Below are 18,090 nucleotides of genomic sequence, written 5' to 3' on the forward strand. Positions count from 1 at the left end.
ACAGGGATATAATGGGCAGCAGGGGAATATAGTCAATAATATTGTGATAACGTGGTACAGTGTTAGATGGTTGCTGGACTTATCATGGTGATCACTTTTTTTGGTATATAAATGTTGAATAACTGTGGTATGTATACACCTGAAACTAATATAATATTGTATATGTCAGCTACATTTTAATAAAAATCTTTTTTAAAAATCAAGCCAAATCTTCCTACACTATACTGCAATTTCAAAATATGAGTGGTAATCATCTTCCAATAAGACAAATCTGTGTTTTACTGTGAGTGAAGAAACAAAAAAAGAAGGGAAGGGGGTGGTCTGGAAACCACTTCAAAGAGACCACCCTGATGAACGTCCTCTGACATTCAGGTAAAGAAAGCATCGCTCAAGCCCAGCACAAATAGTCCTTCAACGTGGTGACCTTGATGACTGAGTCAACCAAGGGAAAGTTGTGAGATACCAGGTCACAGATGGTGGGAAGTGACTGAGTGCAATACCAGCCCTTACCCTACTAACTGCTACCTGACACCTCAGTCTTCTGAAATCTTCAACAGGGGGGCTGGGGTAGATACGGTCTCTTCCACCTCCTTTATTTTACGCTGGTAGAAAATGAAATGAGTAGCATTTACTCTCACACCAGTTGTAACAACATGTTTTCCTACACTAATCTTCAGAAGTTTTGCCCCATTTACAAACAATGGAAAAGCTTGTTTTAATTTACAACCCTCAGTTGGTGCTCTGCCCAATTCCAGATCCTAAGGAGATCCTAACCCAGCTCATCAATTGCGCGTGTGTCAGTGTCGAGGATGCCATGAGCTATTACATAACACATTCCTCATTCTTTCCTCTCTGCAGTTTGTACAGCCTGTTTCCTTCCCCAAGTCCTGCCCATTCGTGCAGAGGCAGGAGAAGCCTCTGTTCCTTGAGTCTCCCTCATAGGAAGGGAAATGTTTGAATCAATGGCTTCACTTACGAGTAATTAAAAAAAAAAATGCCAGTGTAAAAAAGAAGCCAAGCCGTATCAATCTCCATAGGATTAAAAGCTGATAAACAAGAGGTACATTAAAATGGAGAAGCTGAAAATAATTCTTCCAAGATCAAATGTATAAAATGTTAGAGTGAAACAGAGTAAAGCTACCATTAACTATCCTTAAGTACTTTCCTTTTAAATGCCAACATTTTTATTTACCTAAGAACTGGAAGAGATCTGCAGCATTCCTATAGTGGTGATGATTCAACACAGGCTTTTGGATCAGAAACATTTTTGGTGAGTTTAGCACATTTCCTACCACTCTCAACCTAAGTTCTGCTCATCTGTAAAATGGAGATAATATCTACTTTGTGAGATTTACATAATTTAGAAACCAGTTATTAACCATTTGCTATGCGTTAGACTGTGGATAGAAATAAGCATATTATCTAATTATTTCACTATATTGCATTTAATTTTCACAACCATTTGCTCTGCTTCTTTGTATAGTCATCTGTTCAATAACTGGAGATAGTGGTTGTGAGCATGTGTGGGTATCCACACAGTGCCTGACACTTAGAAAGTGCTAAAGGGAAAAAAGGGGAGAAAAAGGAAAAAGAAGGAAAAGGTAGCTACTACTATACAAAGAGTATCCTATGGCCACTTTTAGAACTACATGGAGAGAACAAGAAGATTCAGAGGCAGAGACTGCAATTACGAGTTACCTTTGCTAACAAATGCTTGACACTCGGGGCTTATCACTGCTGTTGGGTGACCCAAAAGAAGCAAGATACTATTCAGTTCATTACATCTTTTCTAAAACGTGGTGGCCCTAGTCATCATAGTGACCTAGCCTCACCTCACTGCCTACTTTCAAAAAAGAACAGAAAATTACTCTATAGGTGTATTTCTTAAACAAAAGCCACGAATCTGTGGCCCAAACAGGCCAAGAAGTACAGGAGGAATACACTGGAAATAATTTGAAGACTTTGAAGACCCTTATTCATTCATTCGCTCATATTTTCTCCCATTTCCTTCTCTGATCCCCACAGTTTTGTTTTCTTATCTTTATTCCTGATTCACAGAAGTCATAGAATCTTAGGGTTAGGAAGTATGTTGGAGGTCATCCAAGGGGTCACAATTTCCTTCCTAAAGAAATTCATACTGAGTTCCACCATTGAAGAGGCATGTGGTATGGTTCTGAAGTGAGATTGCTTCGTTCCTCCCTGACCAACGGAATAATGACAGCTCCTACATTATCTCCTAGGGTGGCTGGGATAAATACTAAATGAGATAATGTATGCAACGAATTTACTAAGGTGCCTGGCACAAAGCAGGCGGTTAATGAATAGGAACCAGTCTTATTTAGAAGTATTATTCTGTGCCCTGCACAATGCAAAACGCTTGTCCACTGCTGGTGAAACCCAGGCCACTGCCTCCAAAACAGTGTGTGCCATTGTCTGGAAGCTCTAATCATTATAGTTTGTCTTTACTTTGGGCTAAATGAACTGCAGCTTCCACACACTGCCCTCTACACAGATACAGAATAGAACCCCTCAACTCCAAGCCAACTTTTCAAAGAACCAATGATAGTTGTCATGTTCTCTGCTCATCTTTTTCTCCAGCCTAAATGTTCCCCTGGTTCTCAAGTGCCCCACCATGCTCTTTCTCTAGCCACAACCTGACTTGTCCATCTCCCTCAAATTATGTACCCAGACTCAAGGGACCATTTGGTCTGGCCAGACCTTATATTGTTATTGTATTCAGAGCAGGTCTTCTTGTATCATATATTGTATCATATATCTAATGTATTATTAAAGGTTTAGTGGCTTTGGGGGCAACCACATTGTGATATTATTCATACTAAGCTCTAAGTCTACCAAAAGCCAATGTTCTTTTAATGCACGCTACTGCTGAACCATGCCTCCTCTAAGTTAGGTCCAGGGTATGCAAATGCCCCTGGAACCCTCTTGACGAAGGTAAGAGGGGAGCCTGTGAATAAATGTCCCTCAATTCCTTCTGAGGCACAGTCCACATAGCTCCTCAGCGGGTCCCCATGGGACAGAGCCTCAGTTGCCCACAGCAAGGAGTAGCTTGGTAACAGGTTTTTGCTGGCTTTCCCTCCTTCCCTGTTTGTCTCCCTCCAGCCTCTTTCCTGTTCCCTGGGATCAGTGCCGAAAATAAGCTACCTGCACACGAGTCCTTGCCTCAGGTTCTACTTTCTTGGAGACCCCAGACTAAGTCACACATCAACATGAGTAATGAAACAGAACATGTGAGCCCCAAGGCACAGCACCAAAGACCTTCCTTGAGGCTGACTGCGGCCAAAGACAGGCCTGTTAGTCACTGAAGCCACTCTAATGCCACACACTAGACTGTCACCCAACTGTCCCATGTCTCCATTTTATTCATCGAGAAATAAGGGGCTTTGTCAAAGGCAATGCTAAATCTTAGATATGGGATGCCTATCAGAATTCCTGTGTCTCCCACAACACAGAAATCTCTCTGTAAATGCTATCTCCCTTCCTTTCCCACTCCCCCATCAAAGAAATGGCATTAGTGTTCCATGACCCGTTCTGAGGAAAACCAGGCTGCTTCCAATCTCCTCATCCAACACTCACAAATCATGTTTTAAATACTCTTCTGGTATTTCACACAGGATCAGTGTAAAACAGATCCCTACAAGGTCCAGAACCTACTTTCACCCTCCTTTTTTCTTTTTCAAACTAAGCCACTGTTATTTATGGAGGCTCAGATGATTCCCCTAGTCCTTTATGACCCCTCAGAATTTCCAAAGTGGTTCAGCATTGCCGTTTGAGCCACACATTCATATCACACATTTGGCACACATACACACACAGATAAAAGTATGGACAATGAAAGTCAATGTCCTATATGCATTTATGCTGCACACACAAAACGCTTGAATTCTACTGAAAGATCAGGAGAAGCCACTTCAGAAATTCCGATGATTGAGCTTTATGGGAGTGCGCTGGGGAAGTCAGAAGAGATCGCTCCCATCCGGTCTCTGGAATTAACATTCCTGCTCTTTTTCCAGCTCAACTTTACAGTCCATAGCATCAGCAAAAAATGAATCTTTCCTGGAGCCTCATTTTCCATGGGATGCTGATCATTAGAATGCCTGGCGATTACAGCCAGGGCACATCCAAAAAGCTCGGGGAAACGCTACAACAGAAGCCAGCTCTGCCTTCCCCAGACTCAATGCGGACTGTGTGAGACAGTTCAAATGTCTCCGAGCCTGGGGAAATATCCCAGTGCTTGGCCCGAGATTTTCAAACTGCTCCCTGTAGAGTTAGGGTTGACGGGGCGGTGAAGATGGAAGGGTGAGAGGTACCATCCGCTTCCCTTAAGCCTTCATGTAAATTTTCACTTGCAAACAAAAATCTTTTGATACACATCCATAAAACTTGAAAGCCAATGCAATTACCTGTAAATTACCTTCCACCTCTAACGGTCTATGATCTTTCTACTCAAAGTGTGGTCCACACCTGCGGCAGCAGCATCACCTGGGAGTTTCTTAGAAATGCAGGAGCTCAGCTGCCCCCACCCCACACACACACCCAGACCTCCTTGATAGGAGTTTTAGGTTTAACAAGATTCCCAAGCAATTTGTATATACATTAAATGTTGAGAACTAATCTATGACACTTTTTATCTTTTCCTGGAAGGGTTCTAAATGTGTCTGCTTAACAGTAATTCTAAATACAAAAGTATTCTACTGGGAGGAGCTAAAAAAACTATTACTAAGTCTCATAACTTTACGGATACTTAAGAGGGATAAAAATGTTGAGTAAACAGGTATTTTGTTTTCCTACCTTTAAATACGTTGGAAATCAGAGGAGTGTTTAAATTGTTCCTTCTTCCATTCAAGAAATCATTCCTGATGGACAAAATGCATCATGCTGCCCTCTTTCGGGCCTCATCCTTCAAAGGCCCAGGAAGCCTTACATGGCCCACGCGGAGTTGCCCTATGTGTGTGGTTTCCTTAATGAAACTCTCATTAAAGGTACTAAAAAGGCAAGATCTCGCGAGCCCTGAAGCACTTGTTTCAAATGGCACACTCAGGTTCACTTCTCCCATTCATTCCTCAACCCAGGCTCTTCTCTCCCCTTCACTCCATTGTATCTTTGTTCTTTCATCAGAACCATAGCATTTAGCAACTATGTATGGTCTAATTATAATATAGATATACACACACACACACACACACACACACACACACATACACACACACATACACAGAGGGTACCAAAAAATGTATACACATTTTAAGAAAGGAAAAAACTGTTATTAAAATTATACTGATGGTAACCACTTTGAGCACCTCTTGTAATTGCAGAAATTAAACGTGACTTGTATTCATCTTTTGTTATCGGTGTATATTGAGTATTACAATTTTAATACAGTTTTTTTTCCGCTCTTGAAATGTGTATACATTTTTTTTGGCACCCTCTGTATATATGGCATATGTTTGTTTTACCTTAAGTGCAAACTCCTCGAGAGGAATCATTACCCCTACTTCACCTTATGACACAGCACCCAGCTCTCTTCGGGGTGTACTTGGTGACTATGTACTGAGGAAATTGGTCCCACGGTTTCTTACTAGATACTGTTTCAGGTACAGTTTAATGGTATGTATTATCTATTGTGTAAAAGAAACCACCAAATCATTTAATTGATTTTTTTCTAGTAAACCAAGACAAGGAACTCTGTATTAAAATGTTGATACGTAGAGTGGAAACAAAACCCTAGAACTAGCTTATGATCCCAAGGGGTGACATGCTCTTACATAAAAGCAGACTGGCTCCCCCAAACTTCGTGCTTGCTCTTGGGGAGCAAACTTCAGGGCAAGGCCCAAGTCTTGACTAGCTAACCGAGAGAGAAAGCGTGGACCCTGTTCGGAAAGTTCTGCTTTCTTTAGGAGATTCTTGCCTCTGCAGGCTTCCTCGGAAGCAGAAAAATAGCTCAGAGGAGACATCTGACTCTGCATCTTAATCTATGTGAATTGGATGAACTCAGGCCTTGGAATGATTAGAAGGGATGGAAAGGAAGGAATAGGCTAAAAACTTAGAGTAGTAATTATATTTTAAGAAGAAAATAAAAAAGATTTATATGAGCACCACATCTTTCCGAGAAAATGAATTACACGAGACACTTCGCTCATGGATGAGAACCTCGCAATTTCTCCTCAGGTCAAGGAGGAACAATATTTTCTCTTCTCTGGTGTCAATTCTCCTTAGAATTACATTTCTGTGAAATACGCTGGGAAGTTTCAGCTATTTCTCAGCCCTTCTGACCCTCATTTCACCCTCATTTGTTTGTTTAAACAAACCAATCTGACTGCTGTTAAAGTTTGTCTGCCTTTTACTTGTTTATAACACTCAAGTTGCTGAAGCTCTTGAGCACCCAAGCTAAACAACCAAATCCAAGTTATTCACAACAAAGAGTACAGATGTGCACGACCAACCCAAAGAAAATTACAGCATCCTACATGAAAAGTGTTTCAGGTATAAAGTTCCTATATATTTCATTCAACGAAATAAGTTGTTTTCACATTCACCAGCTGAAGGACAAAAGTGTTGACAGGTTATTTGGGAAAACTGAGTCAGTGCTGCATTTTTTTAGGACCCAACGTGGTAGAGAACAAGAAAGCTAAAACATAGAAGGTGGAGCAAATTAGGCCCCTATCTTTTCAGAATTCCTAGTCATCTTCAATCTCTTCTATAATCCTTTAAATAAAAAAGATTTCCTGTCATTTAAGCAAACATTATTCATATAAATTCTATACTCATTAGAGGTAAATTTAAACCCGGTGGAGGGGGGGGGGTGCGTAGAATAGGTCCTCACTGGATTATTAACAACTAACTTCTGGACAATAACAAGGTTTTATTAGTTCCATTTTACAGATGAGAAAACTGTGGCTCAGCAATTAATTGACTAAACCATTCTGACTGATTTCAAAATCTATACTCTTAAGTATCTTCTACAATGTATGCCCTCCTGTGGATATAATAAATAAATGGCCACCTGGAAAATATTCTCTTTTCCTCTCCATCTCAGTTCTTTCTTGTCCTCCATATATCAATGCTCGTAGCTGCCCTGAGATGATGATGCCACTAAGTGGCCAAAATGGAAACCGTCTGAACCAAACTTTGCCTTACTTCTCCCATTTGTTGCCTCTCAGAGGATCATGTATATACTGAAAAGCTCTTCCCAAAAGTGTGCGCACACACACACACACACACACACACACACACACACACACCTTTCTTTTTTAACTCCTTTCCTAAAAGTCTTCTTGGGTTTTCTATCATCTCTGCAGGGTTAAGTCCAAATACCTTAGCGGATACAGTCCTGCACACCCATAGCTTCTGGTTTAACTTCTGCCTCTTAGAGCTTGACATGCTACACTCTTCCAGCCACTCTGAACTCACTATTTCCTGCACACAACTAGGCCTTTTCATAAGACAACATTTTTATAAATAGTATCCTTTCTGCTTATAAAACACCTTCATTCTTGTTCTCTACAATCCTGTTTACATATGGAACCAACTCCTATTCACCCTTCAAAACTCCACTCAAACATATCTCTTCTTCAGTGAAGCCTTCCCTGACAATTAGCTACTAGGTTCACAATGCTTCCAGATCCCCTGCCCCGTCCACATCTACACTTGGGCACTCATATATTGTGTTAGTCATTTACTCAACACAGAGTATCTGTGTACCTACCACACACTGGATTATAGTAAGTTATCTTCGCATTCCTACGGCATAACACGGCGCCAGGAAAATAGCAGGAAGTCAGAAAAAGTATGTGGAATAAATGAGTGAAAAAAAGAACTACAAACAAGATCTTATCCAGTATCATCAGGAAAACCTCTATTCTGCTTTCTTTTTATTCCATTTGTGACCTAAAAAAGCAACTCAGGGTATGGCATACCTACACAATGGAAAACAAAAACCATACAAATCATGGGGCCAACATCTTCACCCTCTAATGAAATACCCTTACTAGCCCTTTGCAATTTTCACAGTTAGTTTTGTCTCAAGCACCACTATTTCAGATAATCCTTTCTCATATTTAATTGTAAGTGAAGCAACCATCTTTTTGCCATTTATTTACTACAAACATATGCAATATTCACTGTGAGTTAATAAGTCATTGTGGATTCACTTATGAATCTCCATTTATGACACTGTTTCCATTGGAAAGTATATTTCAAGTCCAAATGACAAAAGTCACAAATAAACAATGCCACAGAAGCTATTTTTTTTTTGGAGGGGGGGGTGACTGCAGATAAAGTCAGTTGGTTTCATTTTTGCCATTTTTAGGTACTGAATGACCTATTAGCCCCAGAAACAGTCATCTACAAACAGACTCTGAGACTGGTCAGAAGTCTCAATGTTAGCCTGGGCTGGTGGCTGAAAAGTACTTATCTAAGGTTACGGGCGACTGGAAACAAGCCTCTACTTAAAGAGCTGATCATGACCAATACCCACTGACCAAATCTGGTCATACTCACACACACACACACACACACACACACATCCATGAGAGCTGACTCAACCATTGTTTTCAGATCTCAGATGACTACAGTCTCAGACTCTGAGACCAAGGAGGAACCAGCGAACCACTAGATTCTTAATAAATGCTAAATTTAAGAGAATGAAAAGTTAGTATCAAAACACATCCCACAGATCCCAGATCAACCAGGTTTAATGTGAAGGATTCTCTCTCTCTCTCAAGTCAGTCCTGGAGGAATCAGAGCCAAGTCATACTATTGTATCACAAACTTATTTGTATTATACTGAGATCAAGCCCCAGATCTGAACTTGGTTCTCATTCACCAAGTTTTAACTTCTCCCAACACCAGAGGAAATATGTGTTTGTTTGATCGATAATTACAAAATAAAGTGATACACAGTGATTTTGGTATAGGAAACTTCAGCCAGCCAATGAATGAGTCATCCTACACAGCCTCGTTTTCTGAATGGGGTAAGAGCTTTACAGACTGAAACAGCTTTGGAGGTCAATTATCTTGAGTGTCAATGTTTCCAAAGTTTATGGCCAACTTCCCTCTCTTCTCAAAGATATGTATTTAAAAATGTATCCTTTTGGGTAGTTCACTCTCCTTAATGGTAAATAGCAATTACTGATTTATGTTATTATAGAGTAATGCCTACAGGACCAATTGAGGATTCCTCCCCTAAATTCCCAGACCTTCAGGGCTTTTGTTCCCAATTCTGTGTCTCAAGTTACCATTTTTCTCTCTTTTTTTGGTTGTCAAGTTGTCCCAGGTCACTTTTCCCTTGGTTACAGCAACCATTCCCCCGTTCTAAATGTGCTACCCATAATATGCAATGGATTATTTTTCAAATAATAATAATAATAAAACAGGACTGTTGTCTAAAATAAGAGTAACTATGCTCCGAGAGAGGGTCTGAAGTATTCTCCTGGACTTTATGACATCTCTTCTGGTGGCTGAGTGGGCATTTTTGCCCCTTTCCTGGTTCTTGGCTAAGTTCCAATTCCATAAGACTCAGGTATGCTATGACACATCTTGATGCTCTTTGTGGTCCCCACGCTACAGTACAGCAAACCATCACATGACCACACTAATGAATTTCCGTCCTGGCCACACAACAAAACAAGTGCAAAGGTTTCCAAGGAAGCTGGTCCAGGTTGAAAGATTAATCCAGAAACTGGAAAATGGTCCCTATCTTACATAATGGTTCTAGATGGCGTACATCTACAGCACGTAGCAGCATGAACAGATAGGTGTCTTACACAAATAAGTAAGGAAAATAATTTTTTGAGGGAAAAAATTATGACATGATTTATAATAACTCACAGAAGTTTAATATCTTCTTGGTTTACTTAGTTACAAGATTTTTAATGAAAGCAACTTCTTTTTAATACCACACATTGAATTACTTCACTTGCTAAACTGCTACTCCATTGGAAAAAGTCTGCTTTACTCAGAGGGAAACAATGTTGTGCTAACATCTGAGTAACCTAAAGATTAATTATCATTATTTTCAACAGTCCCTACAAAGCACTGAAGTCAAGCATTCAACGTAAATGCCTGTACCTAAATCTTTTGCATTCGAAAAAAATGCAAAAGTTTATATAACCTTGTTTGTCAAATCTGAGAAAGCAAAATCAAGCAGGTGAACCAGGCTACCCTGTTATATTAAGGACGGAAATAAAGAGAGTAGGCATCAATTATCCTAGTTATGCTTCCAACTCCCTTATGAAGGAGGCTGGCCCTTCAGCAATTTTAAATGTGGAACTGAAGGAAGGGGGCCCTGCCTCTGCCACCCTTGTGAGGAACTGGGTGGGCGGTAAGGCTCCAGCCAAATCTCAGTGGTGCCTGTGGGATCTCCCTCAATATGACCCTCCATACTTGGCAGCACAGGATCCTCTGGGTGCAGTCCTGCCTGCTCAGGAAAAGGGCTGCGAGGATTTCCAGCGGTCACTTCCAGCCTATGATTCTATATATGGAAACATCCCATCCTGGCGTTTTCAGCATCATGAGCACCACAGCAGGGAGGAGGAGTGGGGAGGAAGCTAGCTCCCCTCTTGCTGCCCTGATGACATACTCACTTTAGTGTCTCCCAGGCCCTGATGTCCTGGACTGGACCGTGTCATCAAATGGCAGCCCAGACCTCTGCTGAGTCTTATAGGCTAAGCTGCTCTAACATGGAACAGCTGGAAGAGGACCCTGCATTCTTTTCTCTGCATAAACACTGGGGGCTCTGTTCACCCTCCTGCTGCAGCATGAACTAAAGAATTTCCCCTATCCAAAATTACAACCAACAGACCTTTTCCCCATCCCCCATTCTCACCCCCCTCACCCCAGGATATATCATTTCAGTCTGTCACCACCCACGCTAGCAAATAGCAAACGGCTGGACCTTCCGCCTATATTCACTTTCTATACTAGCTGAAGTGTCTATAAATACTAGCAAGGTAGTGTGAAACAATTCTGTTCAATTCGGCAAAGTTTCCTTAAAAAAAGGATCACGGACTTGGATTCATGCCTGCTGTCTGTGAGACCCTTTCGATAAGATCCATATCAATGTGAATAACGTCACGATAGGTAAGTACAAACAAATAGTATATGAACTGCAAATATTTTAATAGTCTGTAGCATCACCTACATATTATTCAGAAGACGGAACTCTAAAACTGGAATATCCGTGGGGAAAACCTAATAATAAAATTGGACTTCCATATATTCCTCATACAGCCTAACCAAAGCTTGGTTTCCGAAGGGCAGTCCTGGGCTTCTTCATGTGTTGATGAAATCCAGAGCTACGTTGCCCAAAAGAAGAAGAAGCAAAAAAGCCCAGAAAATCCAGACTCTACGTGACCTGACTTACTTATTTCCCAGGAAGCTGCATGAGAGAAAAATCAATCATTCATGCTACCGTAGCTACCACAACGAATGGACTGAAGGAGTTGACACTGGGCAAAACCCCAAAGCAGCCATGGAGGTAAGTGGGAGGCAGGGGCTGGGGTGGGAAGAGGTTGAGAGGCCAAGAACCCCGGGGGCCGGAGCGATCGGTGTCCCCCGCGGAACAGCGGCCGGAGGCGGAGCCTGGGCCCGAGGCTGGGAATGGGTGTGCGGGGGGAACAGGCGGGACGGCGGCCGTGCACTTACCGGGGGTGTTGGCTTCGCCTTCCAGGAGGTGCAGCTCCGCGCAGTCGGCCAGCGAGTGCTCCAGGCAGAGCTGGAGGAAGCGGGCCTGGGTCTGGCTCACGCGCTTGAGCAGCGACAGCAGCGCAACAGTCTGCTCGCACTCGTTCCAGCCCTTAAACCAGCCCGCCAGCACCCCGACCTGGTCGCGAAACATCATGGTTAGGGGGCGGCCCTCGGTCTACAAAGCCCCTCGGAGCCCCAGCCCGCCCCGCCCGCCCCAAAGTTTGGCGGAGCCGCAGCCCCGCGGCCGCCGGAGACGCGTTCCGGTTCCAAGGTGGCTCTGGTGCCCGGACGCTGCAGGTATTGCCTCGGCTCCTGCCTCTTCTCGTCTGGTTTCAGTTACGTTCCGGTGGTTCTGGCTGATTTCCCCAGAGATGATGACAGACAGTAGCACGGAAATGTTTCTTTTTAAAAAATAACGATTAAAAAAAAATTCCTACAAGGCACACAAACTGAATGAAGAATGCTCTCTTTCCCCACCCTTCTCACAGCTTCGGGATGGTGATTTCCGGCGTCCCGGGGTCTCTTTCTCGCTGGGCGACAGCTCGGACCCTTTACTCCCGCATTCCCGAGCGGCGATCACCACTGGAAGGAGAGAAAGGGCTGCAGTGAGACCTCGGCCAGCGAGGGAGCGCGCCCGGGAAACGAGTGCATCAAAGGGGGCGCGGGGGGGGGCGCCCTGCAGGGGGCTTGGTCCCCCAAATTCTCTCCGGTCCCTCCGCACCCGGATGCCGGAGACCAGCTATTCCTGTTATGGGAATGGCAAAAAGCCTCTACCCAGGTGCGGCAGGAGACCCCAAGGGTTCCTGTTGCTGCCGCTGCGAACTGCTGGTGCTCCCCACACACCCCACCCGGGGTGGCCTCGGGGGCTGTGCCTGCGAACACCAGCAACAGATTTTCCTCGCGCAGAAAACTTACAATGCGGCTGCGAAGGGGCGCGGGGATGGGGGTTGGGGCTAATGCAAAGCAGAGGCGGAGGCGGCAAGAGCCCGCGTTCCTTCCTCCTCCTCCTGCTCCTGCTCCTCCTCCTCCCAGAGAAGCAGCCGAGCGGCTGCAGCTCCATCTACAGCAACAGCCAGCATCTCCACCGCCAGGCGCCCCTCTGGATTTAGGCCGTGAGCAGCCGCGGCAGCAGCTCGAGACAAAAATAAACTCTCCACACCCAAAGCTCCGCGCCCAGCAGGCGGAGGTGCAGACGAGAGCCCCGGATTCCCCGCGCCGCGCCGCTCCAGCCCAGGCGGGAGGTCTCCAAGGGCCTGCGTCGCCCTGAGCGATCAGATGTGTGCGTGCGTGTGCGTGTGTGTGTGTACGCGCGTGTGTGCTTTAGGCATCCTGCCTCCGCTGCCGCCGCCTACGGACGGGTCTGTCCGGCCCAGCGCCTGGTCCGCGCGTCCCAGGCCAAAAGCGGCACGGCCCCAGGCGCACACCGAGCTCGGAGACAGCCCGAACCCGCAATACTACTTCCCCCAGCAGGTAGGGCGGCTCCGCCGGGGCTGCGTTTCCGCGCCGCCGGCACACGCCCCCCAACGACAGCCAAGAAAAAAGTTCAGCTCCGGGGTCTCCCCCAGTCCTATCTCTGTCGGGGTGGCCGCCGCCCGCAAAGCAGGGAGCCCAGCGGGTCAGCCCTCGATGGGGCGGCTCGATCCCAGCATCCCGCCCCCCTGCTCACAGAAGTTCTCCAGCGGAGAGAGAAACACCCCCCCCGGGGAGGGGACCCAGTGGCCAGCGGGGTCCCCTGCCGGGGGCGGAAGGAAAGGGGCGCTCACCTCGGCACGGCTCATACCAGCGGCTCGGGGTCCCACGCGCGGGTCCGGGCCCGCGGCGGCTCTCAGCGAGGTTGGGGGCGCCCGGAGCGCGGGCCGCGGGCCATGCCGTCGGGGCGGGCGGCGCTGGAAGAGTGCGGCGCTGCGGGTCAGGGCCGCCGCCGCCGCCGCTGCTGCTGCCTCCAGTGTCGGCTCGCGGAGGACTGAGCCGCCGGAGCCGGAGCTCCCCACATGCTACTGATTAACATACACCATTACATCATGGGCTTGGCAGGGAGCGCCCGAGCGGGGGGAGAGGAACCCGGGCGGCGGCGGCGGCACGCGGGGGCAGTTGGGGGGAGGATCCCCGGACCCGGCCGATGGCTGGGGGTGGGAGGGAGCGGATTCCTAAGTGGGGACCAGAAAAGGGGAGGGAAGCCGAGAGGGAGGAGCCAGATGGCGCAGAGGGGTCGGGTTGGAGGAACGGCTGGGCGGAGGGAAGAAGTTTAGTTAGAAGGGGAGGGGACTGAGTGAATTCCTCCACGCTGCAGCCTGCAGGTCCTGGAGGGGCCAGGGCGCTCGAGTCGCCCGAGAGCGGGCAGGAGGGGACCGGGAAGGCTCCTGAGCGGGGGCGGTGCTGCCACCGGCTGCAAGTCCTTGAAAATGTGGTTCGCCGACGCGGGTGACCCGTCGGCGTGAACGGGGTCGGACGACGGCGGAGACCTGGGGCCGCTGCCCCTGGGGGCGTGGACGGGTTCGGGGACATCGCGGACGCCAAGGGCGAAGGAGGCCGAGGGGCGGTACGCAGAGCTGGACGTGCCTGGGCGCCGGGCTCTGTGGGGCCCTAGTCCCAGCAGCGCGAGCAGTGCCTGCTCTGATCACCCTTCGCCCGGGTCGGGCCTTGGATGCCCCCTGCTCCTGTCGGCGGCCTCGCGGCCCGCCCCGAGCCCCTTTCCGGCCTTGCTCTCTCCCAGGGAAGCCGCCGACTTCTGAAGCCAGCCTGGGAACTGTGCCTGGGGCGCGGGCTGCGGGCCCGAAGCGGAGGCGAGCGTCGCCCTGGGAGGCAGGGAGGCGGGCAAGGCCACCTGTCAGGGCGTCTGAGTCGCCGGATTGGGCAGCCTTTACCTGGACCTGGATAGTGCGCGAGGCCGAGGCCGGGCTGGGGCGTCAGAGGTCCTCGCGGCGCGGAACGGGGCAGGAGAGCGCGGCGTCGGGGCCCAGCACCACAGGGTGGCCTGGGAAAGTGTCCCCGCCTCGTCTTGAAAATAGAGAATTGGTTAAAAATACCATAAAGCCTAAAAGTCGCGGTATCTTCTAGTGTAAGTTGAATATTCCCAGGTGGACTTGATGACTAAATCTGAACTATCTCATTTACAGTGAAAACACCGAACCCTCGAACATCTTCTCAAACAACTTGAGGCTTTGTTTATGAAAACAAAGTACTTCTGAGACATCAGTGAAACATATGCTTCAGACCCAGCCTTCCCTACTCTCTCTAATACAGTATTTGTGAAGATAAAGTATCTGAGATATTATTACACTAATTAACACTTTCATCTTTCAACTCCAGCACATGTCCCTGGAATTTCAATCCTTTCCTTTCCAAACCTAGTTTCTGCACCGTTTAGTTCACATGAGACATGTGAACGTACCTAACCCATCTGTTGGGTATTGAAAGGTCTTGTGGAGCTGCAAAAATTTAGGTGTTACCATTAAAATAAGGTGCGTGAATAATTTTTTAAAGTTCATTATTAACCAGCTAGGAAAGGTATCTGCATAATGTAATGAATATTTTGCCCTAAAAAATAAAAATTCTAGAGTCAGTGTTTTGTTTTTGTTTTGTTTCATTATTATAGAGACAGAAAATCTTGATATATTTTCTCCAAGACATTGCTATCAATTAGCCAGTCTTTAGTATAACTTCTCTCAGGAAATTGGGAGGAGAATTAGAGCACTGGGTACCTTGCTATCAACTGTAGCCAAAGCAGAAGTTCCCCATCTGGGGCTTTGGGAAGCCCCACGAGTGATTTTTTTAAAAAGAAAGTGAAAGAGACATCAGTTTGATTAACCTGTTTATTGTCACGTGCAGTTTACTAAACGAATAGTAAAGCTAGAGAACAAATATAACAAAACCTTGAGGCAAAGCTTCAAGAATTCTACTTATGCTGAAGAAAGAAAATACTGCCACCTACTGGAAAAGTGTAGTCCTTTCGGCAGCCTTTGACCTAGGAAAAGAACTTGCTTTAGCTAATTTTTGAGCTATTTTTGAGAAATACAAACATGAGGCTGACATGAGTTCCCAGTCGCCCTTGTTTTGTGGGCTCACAACACTCATGATTCCCTTTGTCTCTTGGCCTTCTCCTGATGGGAAAGGGAGTGCAGCTAAAACCCAGTGATGCTCCTTCACTTTTCCTCACAGAGAGTGACGTCAGAAGGAAAGAAATACTATCAGCTAAATACATGTTTTTGTATTAACTGTGGATTTTTCGTATGTGTACCTGTACCCCGTTTTTATGGATAATTAAAAAGTGGCTAACAAGTACTATATATCCATATCAGTTGGAAAAGGAATGAAAATGTGGGATAAAGGAGATTATTAATATGTCTCTCTTCACTATATTCCCATTTACTCATTTAAAAAAATACTATTATTCACTTACTTTGTGCCAGGCACCGCATTAGGCAGTGAATACACTGAGTACAGGTACTGAGTGTAATTCATTGTGGAATGGTGTACCAACCAAAAGATTCTCTGTGTGAATAAAAGATCAGATTATCAAACAAATTAACATTAACATTATTATGCTTTTTCTCCTCTATAGAAACTGGAAAGGAAAAATATTGGTATTTTCTCAGTGAGTAATACATTGGTCAAACAACTCAATAGTCAAATGTTTCAAAGATGACAATCCCAGATAGAGCAGTGCCGCGTTTATAAAGCACAGCTTCAGAAGATGTCTAGGTATTGCTTGTATCAATAAGACATCTCAAGGAGCCCAGGTCTGTTACATTTTAAAATCATATTTCTTCTAGCCATAATAAGATAAAACAAGAAAAAGAAATGCATTGGTTGTAGAGACATTAGAGCAGGTTATCTTTAATTATTTGCTGTATGAATTATCAAAAGTATTAAGCGTATTAAAATCTCCACATAAAGGCAAATGACAATGAATAATTATCATTCATTCAGGCATTCAATAAATATATATTAAGCATTTATTCTGTGCCATGTCCTCAAGATACAATGTTGAAGATGCATGGTGTTTTCTATCTAACATAAAAGCCTATGTGTATTTATATTAAATGTAATATATAAAATAAAAGCTATAAATAAAATTTCATATATTTATTTCATATATATATGCAAAAGTGTGAAAAGATTACACCGAAATGGCGAAACGGTAACTACTAGTGATTTTCCCTGTATGGTAGAATTACTGAAGATTATTGTCTTGTTTCTCTATATTTTCTAATCTTTCTACCAAAATTAAGAAAAGTTAAAACACTGCATGAGCTCAGGACCACTGACTAAAGTTAAATTTAGAAAGTATCCTAAAGAAACTACACTGTAAAACTTAGGTTTTCAACACCCAAGAATTGCTTATGGATCTGTTTTGCTTCCTACCTGGGAGCAACTGCTTATGAGTCTGTTTTGCTTCCTATCTGGGTCTTGTCCTAGCCTCATTATTGTGTCTCCCTGCCTCAGCTCTAGTCTAACCACTCCACAGTTCAGGCACTTTCTGTGGTTTCTGACTGGACATTGAATACATTCCAGGCTCTTTGGCCTGAAATACAAACACTCCAGTATTTGGCCACTGTCTGCTGCCCTGGACTTCTCTCCCACATTTCATTCACTAATTAATTCAACAAGAAGTATCTATTGAACATAAATCACTGTGCTAGGCAAATAGAGTAAACAAAGATAGAAAAGGAGGCATAGTCTCTTTAACCTCTAGTGGAGAGCGCAAGGTATTCTTGTGACACATACACACACACTACTGAAAGGTACAATAAACAGTGGGTCTGGGGGAGGCTACCCACAATGTTGAGAAAGACCAGAGGAGGCAGAAATTTTGCCAGAAAATTCAGAAAGATACTATGCATCTGGTGCCTTTTGTGTTGGTGCTCATTGGATGAATAGTTTCAACAGAGATGAACAAAATTTTAAATGCAGATATAGCATCCAGTGGGGGCCAGGATATATAGATGTTTGTGTCAATCAAGCATCCTGAGAACTCCATGTTTGTATATGTTCAGTCCATATTTCTCCTAACAGTAGTAGGAGAAAACAAGGAGAAGAAATACAGGCCTCCCCAGATTTTGCTGGTGGCAATATACGAGCAGAAAGAGATCCAGCAGTATCTACTAAATTAGACCGGTAAGCTGGCAATCCCATCTTTAGGGATCTATCCTACTGAAGTAAAAGCATCATTACCGTAAAGTCTACTAAAGTATAAACATAAATACAAGAATGTTAATTTCAGCATTGTTTGTAATAGCAAAACACTAGAATACTTATCTGCAGAGGAATGCATGATTGAATTATGAAAGCTCCATACTATAAATCTTACACACCTATTTTTAAAAATGAGTTATTCTTGGAAAAATGCATTAGAAATATGCTAGATTGGTGGATGGATAGAGAGAT

At 44.9% G+C, this 18,090-nt stretch overlaps 1 protein-coding gene across 4 annotated transcripts in view; it reads right to left on the reverse strand.

Moving 5' to 3' along the window:
• Window positions 1–13,801, reverse strand: part of SAMD4A (sterile alpha motif domain containing 4A) — a 217,033-nt gene extending 203,232 nt beyond the window's left edge. The window contains exons 1-2 of one of the 4 annotated variants that reach the window (XM_019645265.1): window positions 13,467–13,801; window positions 11,662–12,285 (exon numbers count right to left, since the gene is read on the reverse strand). In XM_019645265.1, coding sequence (XP_019500810.1) covers window positions 11,662–11,857 — 196 coding nt within the window. In that variant the 5' untranslated portion in view covers window positions 11,858–12,285; window positions 13,467–13,801. Of the gene's footprint in view, window positions 1–11,661; window positions 12,286–12,618; window positions 13,160–13,466 lie in introns of those variants that run through there. The other 3 variants (XM_019645297.1, XM_019645273.1, XM_019645307.1) reach the window with 3 other exon arrangements.
• Between the last annotated feature and the right edge of the window lie 4,289 nt (window positions 13,802–18,090).

The sequence above is a fragment of the Hipposideros armiger genome, unplaced genomic scaffold, assembly GCF_001890085.2.
Source record: "Hipposideros armiger isolate ML-2016 unplaced genomic scaffold, ASM189008v1 scaffold_5, whole genome shotgun sequence".
In the NCBI taxonomy this organism is placed as follows: Eukaryota; Metazoa; Chordata; class Mammalia; order Chiroptera; family Hipposideridae; genus Hipposideros; species Hipposideros armiger.